The sequence below is a fragment of the Fulmarus glacialis genome, unplaced genomic scaffold (assembly GCF_000690835.1).
Source record: "Fulmarus glacialis isolate BGI_N327 unplaced genomic scaffold, ASM69083v1 scaffold9394, whole genome shotgun sequence".
Taxonomy (NCBI): Eukaryota; Metazoa; Chordata; class Aves; order Procellariiformes; family Procellariidae; genus Fulmarus; species Fulmarus glacialis.
Window position 1 is genome coordinate 4798 of NW_009212160.1, and position 17636 is coordinate 22433.

Genomic DNA, 17636 nt, shown 5'->3' on the forward strand with positions numbered 1-17636 from the left:
TGCAAAGCGTTTTTCTCTCCATTGCTTTCTCAGCCCCTGCTCCTTTGTACTGATGAATCCTCTCCTTTGTCCATTTTACAATATGACAACCACAGTGATGATCCGTAATAAAAATTAAAACAAATAATAATAATTAAAACAGATGCTGTCAAATTACTAATGCAATAGAGAATTTCACTGAAAAATATGTTTAATCCTGGCTGTTTTGTTAGTAAGTAATGCATTAACTCCCATCTTTATCTTTACAGCTTTCTGCTGGAAGTGACTGCTGAGGGAAAGGTAGTGCCTGCTTACTTCAAAATCTGGCACATGCATGCTAAGCACTAGGTAACTTTTACCTTTGTTCACTTAGAATCATAGTAAATCTTTATTCTTTTCCTTTATGTGCACTTGCTTATGATACAGAAGAGTAAATCACTGCAAATTTCACAAACAGCTCTAGAGGGACTTGGGGGTTCTTGAATGTTTTAATGTATTTAAAATGGTTTGGTGTTTTGCCTCATTAAGCCAACTCCCTCTAGATATGCCCTACTTATACATAAAAATGTAACAGAAAAACATGCTTGGGGTTTTTCAAGGTTTCACCACCGGAATCTAGAAGCTAAAGAAATTCTGCAGGGTGGTATGAATTTCCCTTGTGACCCATTTTGAAGGAAAGGATTGCTGTCCACAGTCCAGTCAACTGGAAACCCTGCAAACAGCCTTCATCTATGTTGTGCTTCCAAGGGGAAAATCACTGCAAGGAAAATTGATTTTAGGGTCATTGACCCTCAGTGACAACAACATACTTGGGCCCACCCATGCAAGTAGTGAACTGCAGTCCAGCCATTCAGCCAATCTTTAGACCAACTTTACTACACTCATCTGTTGTGCTGTAATCCTTCATTTCACTAAAAGAAAATGGACAAGCTGTAGATGAAAACTGTAAGAAAAAGATCTAAATCCATACTGTCTGACATAATGACTTGTGCTGTTTCCAATTGTCATTTTCAAAGCTATAAAAAAGTATTTAATTACTGATTAGAGGTAGAAGATTTTTGCATTGTAAGCTATCAGAGAGCAGGTATTGTAACTATTAAACAGAGAGAAAAAAAATTATAGAAGAAACAGTCATTAAGCTGTTTAGTTGATTCATATGAGTAAGATCCTGACTCAAAGCAACATGGCTCTGAAAAGAACAAAGTAGTCCTGAAGAATGACAAAGGTGACCACTTTTCCCCCTCTGGGAAAAAGGAAGACGTGGACCAGATGATCTACTAAGGCAGTCTCTATTGCCTGGTCCTAATTTCTGAGTTGCTGTACTTAGATCTTTATGAATCTGTAGAGCTCAGCTAAAAAGCTAAAAGATTTTGTTGATTAAATTGTCTTCAAAAAGATGCTTCAAAGGATTCTTATACTATTATTTAAACTAAATTATAGTGTAATATTAGCTGATTAAGACAAGACTTCAAACTGAGTAATTTCCATCAGCTGGACATAACAGTAGTTAAAGAAATAATGACTAAATGGATAGCACCTGATGCAATTCATCATAATGTAATGTGGCACAACGGGAAAAAAAGAACTTTTTTTTCCAAGAGGAAAGGAAAAGGAAAACCTGAAGATTAATTAGGGCTTTTGGTTTTTTTCTGAATCATTCTTACTTATATTAGTCATTCCTTTTACTGTAGCATCTCAGCATCTTACACATTTTAATGCTCCTTCCTTAAAGAATATAAAACTTTTTTTTCAATTACACTGTCAGTTCCTCAAGGGACAGAATGTCTGGTGTTCTACATACCATGCCTAACTCAACAGGACTTATACCCAATGTTCTTAGGAACCAAACTAACTCTGACTGAGTAATAACAGCTATAATAGAACAAATGCTTTGAAATTAAAGTTTGTTCTCTGAACAAAAATTTAAGATCACATAGTTTAAAAGCTTCACACATATTTTAAGAAAAAAATACATTTCAAATTTTTTTTTTCTTTTTAAATTGCATGCTACAAGATAAACAAGTCTTTTCCTTTCCTGGAAAAAAAACACCCTTCCTCTTTGATTAGCTGTCAGCGACACTGTATCTGTAGAAGGGTCAGATATGCAGGAAGGCTCAGTAATAGGGTTTTGAAAACAAGGCTTTCACAGTTGAAGGGTAACTAACCTTTGTTAGCACAGGCCATCCACTTCAGGTTATCAGCAAAAGCAGCTTCTCTTCCAATCAGATAGGTAAAAATACGAACCTGAAAGTACAATGCAAAAGATCAATTCAACTAATACGGCATTTAAAGCTTATACAGTGGAACTTCAAGTATACATGTGTAATTCATATGGATAGACCCTTTTTAAGAAAGTATTACTGGTTAAACAGCACAGTAGGTTAAAAAAAAATCTCTGCCAATAATGTCTTCATGACAAAATGTGGCTTTTGTTCTATGTAACAGAACGGCTGATCTCTTTGGATGTTTTTGATATCTGACATTTAACTAAAGTTATGGTTAAATGGTTAAAGTGTAAGTGAGAGTAAACTAAAACCATTGGGGCACAACGCAAAACTGCATGTTTCAGAAAATCTGTTCTGCACTTACGAATTCAGAAAATTGCTATCGTGTGGAGGAAGAGGCACTTAATTAGCAAATACTTCTGTAGATAAAAGATCTGAAACACCAGGCAAGCAAATTCCCCTCAGATTTCAAGGTTCATAAGACACAGTGTCTTTGTCAACTTAGAGATAGGTACCAATAGGTGGCACTTGTGCTATCAAGTTATAAACAGCAGAATCATGTGCAGAGTTGCCACATTTCCCAGACAGAAATATCTGTGCAAAAAGCTGTGCAGCTGGTCTATGCATGTGCATGCACACAGTCATACACACAGAGACCTTCACCCAGAAATCCTAGAAAATTGCCACTTTCCTTAAAATTCTTTCCAGATAAAATTTCTTGGCAGAAAAGAAGGGCATACTTTGGAAATGCTGGATGCAGGGTAGGCCTTGATAGATGCTAAATGATAACACTTGCTTGTGTGGACTTCACAGTTCCATCTTATAATACTTATATACAAAACTGTGGTTTTAAGCAGCTTGAGGCAGCTGCCATTTAGAAAGCAAAGGAGAATTTCCAGTGAAATATTTCTTTCTTTACTATACCATTTTCTCAGTTCTTTCTTATCAAATAGAGATAGGTTCAGGGTTGCATTATTTTACAAGCCTTGAAAACAACTGCAAATTTGTCCTCACAGTAGACTAATGACAGCATTTTCTACCTCATACCTTCTGCTCTCAACCTATTCTATACATGGGAAACTACAGCAAAGATAATTGAGTGGGTTTTAGCTAGATAAACAGGGAATGGGAAAGGACCATGTTGTCCAGAGCTTCCTCTACCTCACTAATACAAGTTTGTGGGGCATTCGCAGGTCCTCTGTTCAGGTTGGGTCTGTAACCACCCACGTGTGTGTGCTGAGCAAAGAAATCGCTGTCCTGGGTCCCAGCACAGTTCCATACCATCTTCATCTACCATCTGATATAGCTGGGTAAGATGGAGCATAGTGAGCCTCACTTGATCTGACCAAGCTCCCAGCAAGAGAATTGGGAATAGCAGCTGACAGCTACAGCTAAAGCCCATATTCTGCCCACTGTAGCCCTTGCCATGCTAAGGCTTATGCCTCTCATTCCATGTGCCTAGAATTCCACAACCATTTTGCCATTCCCTAATGATTTGTTCAGGCTAAAGAGGCCAAGTGTGTACTAGGCCATATTAGCAAGATGAATACAAGGTGATTATTCCCCTCTACTCCATTGCAAGACCACATCTGGAGTACTCAGCTCAATTTCGAATTCCCCCATACAAGACAGACACTGACATACTGCTAAAGACAGACTCTTTTTGAAGGTGGACTCTAAGAGAACAACACAGCAAGGGACAAAAGTCAGAAGAAGGTCCTAAACAATTCTGATGTGATATAAAGAAAAACATTTTTATCATGAGGGTGACAAAATATTAGAAAACATTGCCCAGAGAGGCTGCAGAACCTGCATCCTGGGAGATATTCAAAATCTGACCAGACAAGTTCCTGAGCAGCCTGATCTAACTTCACATGCTCTGAGCAGGGGGTTGGACAAGATGATCTTCAGAGGTCCCTTCCAATCTAAATGATTCTATGAAATCAGCAATATTTTACACAAGAGATTAAAAGTTTGACTGATTTTCTGATGAAATAACTTGTTCTACATTTTGTGGATTTTGGAGATAAATAGACTAAGTTAGGACTGGAAATTGACAATTTGTAGCTGCAAACATGGTGCTATCATTATGTATGACAAGAAAGAAAATTATGAACTCCATATTGTAACACTAAAAATTGTAATTAAACCCTACATCAGATCCTTTTATCTTTTTATCAGTATGCTTAATAGAATCATCATTATCCAAACTTTTTTACAGAAACTCTGTTATTAGCATTAAAAAGCAGTACACAACAAATTATGCTCCAGAACATTTTATTCAATAGCTAATTGGGTCTCACATTCACAAAACAGACATGCTTAAATTATACAGAAAGCTAATTACACAGAAAGAAATGTCATGATGTAAGAAGTTTATGAAGACCTCTAATTTAATTCATTTGCAATTAAAAAAAAAAGAATTAAATTTCTTACAGTTTTTTTCAATTCGCACTTTTTTTCTCACTCACAGTAAGAGAAAAGAAATTATTTGTAGAATATACCAAATTTATATTAAGTTCCCATGGGTTTTTTCACAGAAGAAGTTTTAAAATGTCTTTGAAAGTTTCCCTCTTTACTGTCAGTTGTGATACTATATTCCCTCACTGCCCTTTTGTCCATCTTCTTAAGGGCCAGATCCTGTTTCTAGGCATACATGGTGTTTTACATTATTATCATGCCTAAAGACCAGATTTCAATCACAAAACTTCTCCTAGTCTTTCAAACAGAAAATGTACATAGAACTCAATCATTATTTATACAGTTTAAAAAATATACATACCGATTGTGTAGTGTTGTTAATTAGTTTGAATCAAACAGTGTGCATAATCCCACTCTAAGACTCTAAAGAACCCAGCATTATACAAAAGAATGGTACTTTTATGCTTTGTTAGTGGCTACAAAAAGCAGTAATAAAGAAAATCTTTATTCTCTAAACACATGTGAAAGGGCACAGTGAGATTTATACCCTCAAAATACAGCATAAATCACTGTCACAATTTATCTTCCTGAAAATGATGCTCAAATATAGCTTATGATGAGACTGGATATGTTTGAGAGATTTATATTTAATGATCTGCTTTAATCTATAAAGAATCAAACTACACTGTGTTCCTAATAAAAGGAGACCAGCCTTATCTAAAAGGATGAGCAGTAAGGATGATAATAGGCATAGGCAGCAAATTAGCTGCATTAAACCTATAAAAAATAAAACTTCAACAAATCAGTATCATAGATCATCATGAGGAATGGGCTGCCTCTGTGATACTGTTGCAAGGATTTTAATGATTTTTCTCGGAGTACATTTTATACATATAGTTTACATGGTATCTGCAATTTTGCTAGAAGATATTTTAAGCATCATAAAAAGTACTGCTAATTGTTTGGCATTACTTGAAAAAATAAAAATAAAAGCTATAAAGTAGAGAGCTAGCATTGAAGATGAGTGATCAGAGTTTATTAAGTGCTGCTTTCCTTGCCTATGCCAATGAGTTGTATATTTTTCTCTATGTACTTTTCACTGTGCATGTTATATAAATGATGTTTACCAGTGTCAACATGAGGTATAAAATCTTTCATAAAATGAAATATAAGGTAAACTATAATTTTAAAATACCATTTCTATACTGCTCATTACTTAATAGAATAAGTTATTCATTGTAGCTTTATACAAAAATAACCATGTAAGGTCACAGGAAAGTATTTTACTTAAAAATAATGCTGCTGATACATTAAAGTTTTTCTTTTACATTGACCTTGAAGGTACCTTAATAGGTATTATGAATATTGTTTAATACTCTGTTCAGAATAGTGAAAAAAAATCTTCAAAATCAGCTCTGATAGCAAACAATTCCGATTATAGCTCTACTTCTAAAAGTTTCATTTCATCAGTTCATTGAACCCACCACTGTGAGCTGCAATGGGAAACACTCATGAGTGCCTAACCATTCACGGTAGAAGTAATTTTACAAAACAAAAGCTTGCCATATTATTTTCTGTTTTCAGAGATCACAGCAATGACTTAGGTAATAAATTATTAGAATTGAAACTTGCCTGAATAAGTTGAAATTCTAAATCCCATTTTTCAAAGCAAACTTGGATCTACATACCTTTTATACTAGTTTTACTCTTCTGGGTAGGTATTTTATGTAATAATTCTAGATGTGCTGGTACCATCCATGGTATAATACCAATAAACAGGGACAAAGTTACTGTGGTCATATACCTGTTTTCTGCATCTACATAAAAATATAACTAAGTCAATATTATAGAAGTACTACATTAATTTAGCAGCATAAGTTCAAATTACTTCAACTTCTGCACGTAGACAAGACCTATGCAGTGATGGGCTATGTATGCTGCAAAACAGGACACACTGTGCCATAGTTACCATTGAAATTGTCATTGTAAATTGACTAGATATTAGGTTCCAGATTTAATATCCATCCATATTCTCAGATACCATGTAAGATAAATGTTGTTAGGTAAAAACTGTTAATAGTGACCACCAAATTTTCTTCTTTGTATATCTGAAGTAACTGAATGGAAAGCGTGTAAGAGCAGTTCTGCTCTGCAAAATGATTGCATGAAATGTCTACTTTATTCCAACAACCCAGATATAGCACTAATATTGTATAGTCTACTGATAAATATATATAGTACTGAGGCATATGATTGAAATCTCTATAATTTATAATAGATGAGGAAGTATAGTGTGTCTCATTCTGTGGTTTGTATTGGACCTTAAATAAAATAACACAATAGAAACTATGAGCTTTTATAAGTATATACACTGTATACATACTTATTCACTGATACACCTGTATCAGTATCTTATGATACGACACTTAATGTTAGGACACTAAAAATTCTTTCCAATCCGTATGAAGAGAACATTTCAGTCAAGGCAGACTGAATAAATTCAAAGTTGTTATGGGCCAGCCCCAAAAGATCCAGTAAACAACATTTACATAGTCTACATATGCTCTGGCTAACTGAGTATAAGCCAAATGAGAAAAACACCTTTCAATATCCAAGCACTATGACTGAATCAAGAGACCATTTTCATCTGAGGAGGAATCTGCATCAGAGGGTGTAAGTACCTCTCTGGCAAAAAGCATGAGACAGAAAGAGAACCCTTCAGTTCTGGATAATTTTGAAAGCTTTGTAAGATATTTGAGAGAGATACCTGAATAAAAATTATTTTCAATGTCTGACCTGTAAAATATGATATCAACTATATTAAGGCTTAACGTGAACTGTTAGCTGTGGAGAAAGGAAGTATTCTCAGGCGGAAGCACTAGTTTTGAATTGTTATATCCTATCTACAAAACTGAAAATTGTAGATGTTATCAGATTCACTGAATGCAAAGCAAAGCTTAATCCAAGAGCAAAAACTTTAATCTTTGGAACTATACTTGCTATTCCTGCACAGTATGTAGCTTCTACAGATGTCCATATACTACTATTTTTTTAAGCCAATGTTCACAGAAAACGGAGTGAGAGCTCCACAGTAACTTTACAGAAATTGAAAGGACAGTGGAACTAGAATCTTTAATAGAGCTTGTGACTTTCTCACTTCATATTTTTCTACATTCTTCTAAAACAGGTATGTTGAATGGCAAAGAATACCATTTGAGATTGATGTATTTTAATTATCTTTAAAACAGCAGCTGTAGAAACCTCCCTTGTTATTATGTCTCATTCCTGACCTAGAAGGATCACCTCTGGGAAAGAGCACTCCATTCAGTTACTAGAAGATTGCTGCATAAGCTCAAATGATTCTGAACTGTAGAATCGTATTCATATTAAACAACAGACTAATTTTAACAGTGCATTTTATGACAGTCAGCTTCTGTGTGCAAGATCGTGGATTCTGGTCCAAACCACTAGTCCATAGTGAGCTAGTGAGAAGAAGCACAACATGTCAACAGTTGTCACAAGTTGTGTTGGTAACTACTCCCATGTACATAGCAGAATTAAATAATATTAAGGCATTGAACCACCAAGCTCAGTAGTTCAGACAAAACTGAACACAAATCTTACACTGAGTAAAATACTTATATCAACAGTAGATATTTAACTGCGTATATTATCATTATTTTTAACTGGCTTTCTCTCTGCTTTTCCAGTCTCTTTGTTTTACACTCTTGTTGCCTTACCTAGGCACAGATCATGGTTTGGATTACACAAGTGGTTTGCTCTCTACTCTTTGTTGCATCCCCTCAAATTTTGAAAAAATAAGAAAGTACTGTTAACAAGTTTCTTGCTTTTACAGCTAGGGAATATTCTGAAGTTTGAACCTTTAAACTGTGGACAGACGGCTTATATAAAATCTCAGAGATGCATACACTCAACCATTAGTGAGGAAACCTAAGAATGATGATTTAAATGACAGCTATTTCAGTGCTAGCCACTTCATCTGAAACAGCCACTTAACAGTCTCACCCATTATGCATGGACTAATCTGCAGTCCCTGAACTATCCTCACCTCTGAAACTTCATTTAACTAGCAACATAGCAAAGAGAATAGGGACCTTCTTCTATCTATGTTAAGCAAGACGAGTCAATCTGCAAGACTCTACACACTAGAACTGTGAAGTCATATCTTCATGCCAAACAGCTGGTAAAATAGTATTTCCAGAAACTTAAAATACAGTGTGGGAGGGGAAATGGGACTTCTGCTTGCAGCTGACAGTGCAGACCTCTGTTTGCAGCTGCAAACTATTTCATGGACACCTTCAGCGAAATAGTCTTTCCCTTCTGGCTCAGCAAGAAATAAAAATAGTCCTGTGGCAAGAGCTATGGAATTTAAGTTATAAGTGGGATATAGGGATGAAATTCAAGTTCCCATAGTTATAAGTTATGGTGGTCCAGGAACACCCCAGCTAGTCTCTGCATAGATGAGCAAATGGACTGATTGGGAACAATGGATCAACATGAGACTAAGTGATTGCCTGAACTCGTAAGTAGCCTCACCACAAAGAACTGGCTTAATTGTTACAGGAGCTCTCAAGGTGGGAATTTGGGACAGTCCTGGAGGTTTTCCCAGACAACTCATGCTATGGCTAGACCACCTGATAGGCACTATTTATATACTTCAAAGTGCTAATTAGCTATTTGGTTGGAGAATCTGGCCATCCCAGAGACTTCTTCAGGCAATTCCATGACCAAACTGTATAGAGGAAAGATACTTGCATAGTATCATAGTAGAAAGCCTGAGGAACAGTCACATAGAGTCTTTTGAACATACTTAAGACAGTTAGGAAATGTTTTGTACATAATTTAAGATAATAAATAGCAATGAATCATTCCTGTGCTGAAGTAGTGATATACAATCACAGGCCAGCTGGAAATAAAGATTCAGCAGAACAGCAATTCAGCGCATGTCACCCAATACAGCTAAAGACACTGTTGCAAGGACCCTTATCATCTAGACAGCATGTGACCATCCTATTGAAGATGCTTGATTCCCCACTTAAGTATTACCCTATCCAACCCCCCCCCCCCAAATGGTTTAACATTCTGGTCTTTGCAACAGTCTCAATGGTTGCACTGATCAAAGCACTTCGATTTTCGTTTTATCAACAGCTAAGAAAATGACAGTAGGAGCAGATGAGACCAGAGCTGGTCTGGATTTGATTTACATGCTGTAATTCAAGATTCACAAAAGCAATTCTCTAATTGCCTGAATTTTGTAAACCTAATAATGAAAAAGGCTGCCATTTATTTAGATGTCTTGCACTTGTTAATAGAACTTTTCAAAAAGAAAAAATCACTGGTCTCTCAATGTATTTTAACCTGTGCTGCATACTGTCTCTGAAAAGTGAGGATGGCCATTCAGGAAAAAGATAACTCATTTTTGTAGTGACACTTCTTTTCCTACTCTGCCTAAACATATTCATGTGTTATCTAAAAGGCACTGAACATTTACATAGGTTAGTATATAAAAAAAATATTGAAGTGTTTATCTTTGATTAAAAGCAGAGCAGAATGACTAATAATTTTCATTAAGAGCTGGTGCCGCTCCTCTAAATACAACTTGAGAGCTACATTCTCAAAGTCTGTTGCTGACAAAAAGCAAAGTTCTGGTTCACTCTCTTTGAATATGACTAAGAGAGCACATGGGAAGAATACAGGGAAACAGAGCTTAAGGTGAAAAGAAAAATGTTCATTTTGAAATTCTCATGCACATCCCTTCCAGGCAGATCCATTTTTCTGTTCAGAAAAATAGCATTAGGGAGGTTCCCCATTCTTTGAAAGTCTACCAAGAGGTAAAAAAATAAAATGGGGGAAAAAAAAAAAAGCAAAAGTTAACTTTACAAACTGTAATTTTTGGTGGCAGAATTGACAATTACATCACATTCTAATTTGCCAGGCTTAACTTCTGATTCTATTCTTTTGCTATTTCAGTTTTATGGTATAAATTACTTGTCTCTTCAAACCAGCTTCTCCTTCTGTTGATTGATTTTTTCATGCTCCATTTCTTCTTACCCTTTATTATAGTGGAAATATTCTTAAAATTAATTACCCAGGACAAACTTATAAACTCTTCATCCTTTAAGCTTCAATAACTGGCTTTTCTTCTTTGGGGTCCTGGCTGCTTTATAATTTTCTGATGTCTTTTTTAGGTTCAAACTCTGGAAGTACTTAACCTAAACTTACTTCCAAATTGAGAAAAAGCTTGAGGCTTTATTTACGCTTCCACTGCTTCCCTCCCAACATTACACTGTGCCTGTTGCCACTTCAAGATTGGTCTTCAGTATCACTCCTCCTCACATAATCTCATCCTCCTATTCCTCTCCCTCCAGCATCCTATTGTACAGCTCTACCTCAGAAGATACCAATGGGAAAAGGGGAAATCGATGCTGCAGTTGGTCCCTGTGTTAAGGAGATGGCATTACCCAGCCACACTTTCCTGTGAGGAACAGTCTGGATACAGTCATAAAGGTTTTTGAGAGTCATACCAGATCCATTCAAGATCAGTAAGATTCAAAAAATCTGAACAGGTCACAGGTCTTTGCACAAGTAACCTTTCCAAATCTGGAAAGGGAAAAATGTTGAGTTTGTAAAATTTATCGATTTTTGAGATGTGTTATAGCTTCTAACTTTAACCTACACACACACAAAGCAATCCGAAAATAATACAAGAATTACAAGCGTACTCCAGTGTATCTGGTCGTCGCAAAGGGCATAATATACAGGGCAATGAACAGGCATGGGAAGAGAGCAGTAGAAATACAAGGTCACTCTAGAAACTTCACCTTATCTCTGAATGTCTTTGTAGATATTTTGATTTTAGGGGTTTTTTTTTATTATGAAGTGGTGAAAAAATGAGTTAAGGATCTATTTGCATTGATAAGTTAGCAGGAAATTCCTTGAAGACAATGCTTTAAATGAGCACGGAAAATTCTACCGAGGGCTACAAAGCCCTGTGATACAATGCAAGATAGCACTACTGCAATATCTTCTACCCTGTTAGAGAACTTTACCCTGTAAGGTGCTGAAAGACTTAACTTACGCTGCACTCAGTGCAAGGAAGCCATGAAATTGAAGCCATTACCTCATGAAATCGAATCCTTAAACATTAAGTTACTCAGTAAAAGGTTCTTCATTGTTAATTTTTATCCTGCAGTATTTAAAATACCTCTTTTGGAAAAGTTTGCATTTATACATTTCCTCATGTTTTCTCCTTCCTGCAATTGCACACTGTACCCAGGCAATTTTATAACAGTGTTTTCTATTATAGTGATATCTGAAACACTGTGCATTGTACCCTAAATTCTGATGGGACAGTTAACGGAAACAAACCCCAAATAATTAATAGCTCTATTTAACTGGAAAACAAGATGTTGTAAGCAAAAACAGTAACAAAGAAAAATGCTTAATCTGTCTGGGGATTATCAAGCAGCTGAGCCCTGCTTTCCCAAACATCCGCCTCCCCAACAGTTCTTTGTATAGACCTACCTCAGAAAATACGTGCAGGAAAAAAGGAAATTGATGCTGCAGTTAATCCCCTGTGGTCAGGGGACAACATTACTATGTCACACTCGCCTGCAAGGAGCATTTCTAGATCCACCCTTTAGGTCTAGGGCTGCTGAGGGTCATTTTTAGAAAATTCAAACAAGCTGCATGTTTTATATGAGACATCGAGTGAGGATATTTCTTTTAGCACTGCAAATGTGTTGACATCTTTTGTTGATTTACAGAAAATTATAATGCGACTCAAGATTTATGAAGAATAATTTCCCACTGTCAAAATTCACCCAATACATTAGGAATGTTGTTAACAGAGGAAGATGAGATTATGCTATTTTAAACTGTGCAAGGATAGAGCAGGTGATAAGAAAGTGTCCAACACCGTATTAGCGCAAGGCTATTACTTCCCTAAAGGAGTTTGATGGTTGACATGGTTCTGAAAGGAACAAGACATCTCAGGCCTTTTACATGGGGCACAAGTTCTAGCCGCTTTATACAACCTGAATTATTGGTCACAGAGAACTGAGCAAGATCAGTTCCCTTGCAAGCAGATGAGTTTCAAATGGCACAGCAAGAGCTTATCACTAAAGAATTATATGTAAAGATTTGGCAGAGCAAATATGTTGTAAATAACCATTTAAGATTTGACATTTAACAGCAAAACAAAAAAACCACGAAATAGCTCTAAGCAGCATCTAATGCTTTCTAGCTTATCTCTCCTGCTTATTGTGCAGTATGTATTAATGATGTTAAATAAGCAACCAATAATGTACAAAGTGTAATACAACAGTATATATCATGAATGTACTAAATTCTTCTTAGCAGTTTAACAGTTAATTCAGCAAAGAAAATTTTCACGGATTTTGAGAATATTAAACTTTTGGGCTGAGACCATATCTAGAAAATAGCATCCCAGAGATTCCTTTTCAAAAAGTTATGATTACTTGAAAAAAACCCACGAGACTACCAAAACCCAACTTGCTACCTTCACTGTAACTTTTACTTTCAGCACAAGCTATAACATTTCTCCCACTTTTACAAATCACTTTGAGACCAATGGGTTAAGTGTATCATAAATATTTCAGATATATCTATAGAGTGACAATAAAATCTTTATACAGTACCTTCAAATTTTGTGTATATACTACACATTTTTACTGAAGAACTATTTTAGAAATATTTTACTGAGTTTTAGAAAATTGTATTTATTCTACTTTTTATATCCTTCCACTGGTAAAGCCAGCCATGGTACAATGACTTCAACTATATGGGGTATAGAGGGAGAGGAAAATTTTAACTCACACTTCTATAACTTTCAAAAACTACCTGACATCGGTTTTCTATCATAACAATGTTACTATTTCAAAGTAAAATATGATACTATTTATTGGAGCTAGGAACAAGTTCTGTGCTCTCATCTGAAAAGCTAAAGAAAATTTTGTTTCCAGTCCCGATATGAAAGATTCCAGATCAGTCATTGCAAACCATTAACAGCCAAGCCTAGATGAACTACTTAAGGATAATTCAACTATACCTTTTATTGCCATTCTTTAAAATGCTGGTGGATTTGCTGAAATGTAGAACAGGTATTTTCTTCCTTAAATGCAAAATAGCAGCCTAAACAAATTAATTTGTCTGAATAGAGAGGAGGGGAAGGGATTAGAGCAGAAACCATGACATAACCAACTTTCTTGGATCTAACTGAAGCTTCTGTGGAAAAAGCAGGCTCATACAATTTCTGCTACCACACTACTTAGCTTTCTTGTATATCAACTAATATTTTTTGCAAGAATCCATGAGAAAAGATCAAAATCAGACTAAATTTTAAGTAACCAAATACTGCCAACGTCTCCACTTCTGTTATTACATAGTTCCAGGATGTAACATAGAACAATGGTAACTCATTTGCAGTATACTTCACTGTGCATGGTGCAGACACAGATTAGAGAATGACATAATGGATAAAGCACTGGCCTTTCACCCTTGGGATTTTGTCCAGCCTGCAGTCCTATCAGATAATGGGTTTGGCAATCTCCACAAGTCTCTTTTGGACACTAATCCCCGCTACAGAATCTCTATAATTCATCATATAATTTAATACACCTGGCAACCTTACCACCAGTTCATTCTTTTGTTACGTAATGGCCCAAAGTGAAGTCAAGGGTGGTTAATGCTCTGACAACCAGCTATTATCTCCCATAACAGCTGATTTTGAGGGGATTATTGCAGTCATAAACCATTTTATAAAAATTGGCAACTGGGAAAGCAGTGTAACAAAATAAGGTGATATTTAGAAGTTTTATCACTGATTTTCTACCAATCTGTAATGGAGTTCCTAGCATCCAAAAAATGCTGGAGAGGAAACTTGAGATTAAAGGTACATATCATGAGCCAAGAATCTGAGGCCTGAACAAGCTTATAGCCAGAAAAGTTCGACTATTTTGAGGTTACAGATGCTTTTTTGTCTTCTTTTTTTTTTTTTTTTTTTGTCAAATAGACAGTATATTTTTCTTCATTTTGTCTCAATTATTAGTTGACCTCTTCCCTTTATCAGCATTCTTCCCTTTTCACTTTGAAGTATTTCACCACTGTTATTACTCCAGTTTTAGATCCACAGCCTTTTTCACAAATGAACAAGGGACTTCATTGCTATCAGGACCAATTGCTGAGGATGTAAGTGAGCCTTCAGGCAAGACAAAGGGGAGCTGTACTCAGTTTATCATAAGATAAGAAATCAGCTCCATGAAACTATGGGAAAGGTTAGGAAAAAGATGAGCAGTTGAGACTCCAGTCTAAACTACAATGGCATTAACAAGCAAACAGACAATAGTACCAAGGTAGTCATAATCAAAGAAATTAGCGTGCACAATTCTCACTGGAAATAAGTTCTACAAATTTGTAAAAAGGCTTTAAAAATTTCACTAGCTAAAATCTAACAGAATGTAATTGTTGTCTGAGTGCTAAATTCTGTTACCAAAGGCAAAATGATTTGGTAGACATCAAACTGTAGAAGGATAATTGAAAAAGATATTAGATGCAAGGTCCTTCTGGGCTCTCTGGCAGGTCCACCCAGCTACATCGCTGCAATACCATTTTATATAGTATAGGGTAGTAGCATTAGTTGGATGCTATATATTTAATCAACAAAATTGTTTCATAGAATAAATTTCACACAATGAAAAAAAATTAAAAATCAGTAAAACAAAACCAGAAAAATTTGAACCATAGCCACTCCTGCTCTGACTGAGAGGCATTACTAAAAGTGTCCAGTTGAATAAAATGTGATCTGTTTCATGGAAGCTTTACAGAATTCTGTTGAAGCGAGCTTCTGTATTTCATAACTCAGGATATCGTCTACCTGTCTTTTTTCATGCAGACTCGAGCAAGCTTTCCTTCACTACAAGGAGATGTAAATCCCTGCCTGTGCTTTGAACCAACCGTTTTAGGTAAAAGTCAATGTGGTGCTGAGCTCAACTTTGTAAGCCTACGTTTGGTTCTGTACAAGTGAATTTTATGTTAGTTTTTATACTAACTTCAGTGGCAAAAGGTTCAAGTTCTAGAAATCCAACCAGCAACAGGAAGAGTTTTATAATGTAGCACAGAAAACTGTAGTGAGGTCTACTCACAGAATGCAAAGAATTTTGCAAATTACAAGCATAATAGAATAAAACTGAAGGCTTTATTTACAAGAACAGGAAAAAAGTTTGCGCATGGAATTTTAAGATTACCTTACTAATTCATTGAAACCAAAAATCAGCAAATGCAAAAGCTGCAAATGCAGATACTGCTTTGATGGAACAGTAGACCGACTGTTTGGCAAACTCCAGTAGGAATGTGTGTTTATTGTTGGATTTCCTGCGAGTAGAAGCACTACAATTTCTTTAAGAAAATCCTTCTGAAAATGCTGAGTTAATGGATAGAAAAATAAATGAGATTTTACATAAAAATTGTCTGCTATGCTGAAAAATATTTAATCCTTCAGATACTCTGCATATACACCATGAATTGTTTGAACCATCAAAGTGTTAGAGCAAGGACATTAAATAGACATCATATTCCTCTATCTTGACATTTCAACCAACTGAAGGCAATTGCTGCTCAGACTGTCATAATATAGCAGGCAGTATTAAAATTACTATACAGCCTTAAAGTTTATCTTTATTAAAAATTAAATTTAGCTCTACTTTATCATTTTTGTAGCCCTACAGCATTCATGTGTTCTCACAGTTAAGTCAAGTCAAACTAAATATTTAATACACTGTTCTAATTAGCTACAAACTATTACCTGATTTAAGTCTGTAAATGAATGTGAAAAGACTCTGGAGGCCTAACGTTAACCTTCATCCACTCCAGTTATATGAAAGAAATTACAGGCTCTAATTAGACTCTTTAAATTGCAAAGAAATAGAATTTTCATAACCAGCTTATTAAAAAACGAAGGCCCCCTTGGGACAGGGCAAATTGCTTCTACCCTGATCCGCTTATCCTTGTACAACACCATACAGAAGACTCATGTTGTCTGACTTACACAGCTCATATTTCTCCCAAATTAATGAGCACTCAAATTATTCCAGCTGCCCCCTTGGCACGGGGAAATATTGAAAATCCATGGCTGCCAAGTGACATGTATAACCCAGCTGCTAAATAAAATGTGCTTAAGGGGACACAGCTGTTGAGGTGCCTATTTACATTAAAATAAGTCCATGGATACAGAACAAATGCCTAAAGACAGCAAACAGTGTATAACGCTTTGTTTAACCCTTTCATTAAACTAGGTCACAAAAATTTGCAGCATCATTTATAGGCTAGACATAAAAGCATAGCCTTTTCACCTTATGATTTATTTCTTATAATTTGTCTAATCTTGGAAACTTTCTGATTTTCTTTTGCAGAACTGGTAAATTCAGAGGAATCACATTAAATAGTACAGTTCACGTGTCAGAAAGGGCAGTTGATTTTTCAAAACAACTCCATTTGGGAAAAATACAGAAAATTTAACTCCATTCCCTGCTCTCCGAACATGTGTGCAGTGTGATGATAAGCATTATCTTCGAGAAAGCAGATCTTCTGAAAATGATACTTGCAGAAGATTCACACAGACTTGTAGAGTCAGACCAAAAGGAGACTATTACATTTTTGTGCCTTAACCCACACAGGCTACCAACTCATTTCCACATGAAATTGAGGATACCAGGTATTATCTTTAAAATGCTAAATAGTATAGAACTCTGTTCCTAAGAGTTAACTGTCTTCTAAACAAATTCATGATGCTGTGATTCATAGACCACATTTTTAAAATGTTTTCTAAAACATGAAAACATGATTGTAATCCAGCTGACTTGAAAATTACCGTGCCAGTTGTGGACCCATTGGAATAACAGGGGCCAATACAATGTTTCTCTTTACTAATCAGGAATACTTGGCCAAAGGACATCTTAGATCTAGCACCAAAAT

General features: G+C 35.7%; 1 protein-coding gene across 1 annotated transcript in view; it reads right to left on the bottom strand.

Annotated features, from left to right (window-relative positions):
- Positions 1–2144: 2144 nt before the first annotated feature.
- The window catches only part of LOC104076770 (voltage-dependent calcium channel subunit alpha-2/delta-3), a gene marked incomplete at both ends in the record, with an annotated part of 201168 nt that continues 185676 nt past the window's right edge, over positions 2145–17636 (bottom strand). Inside the window, one exon of the mRNA XM_009577761.1 lies at positions 2145–2223. Coding sequence (XP_009576056.1) covers positions 2145–2223 — 79 coding nt within the window. The remainder of the gene's footprint in view (positions 2224–17636) is intronic.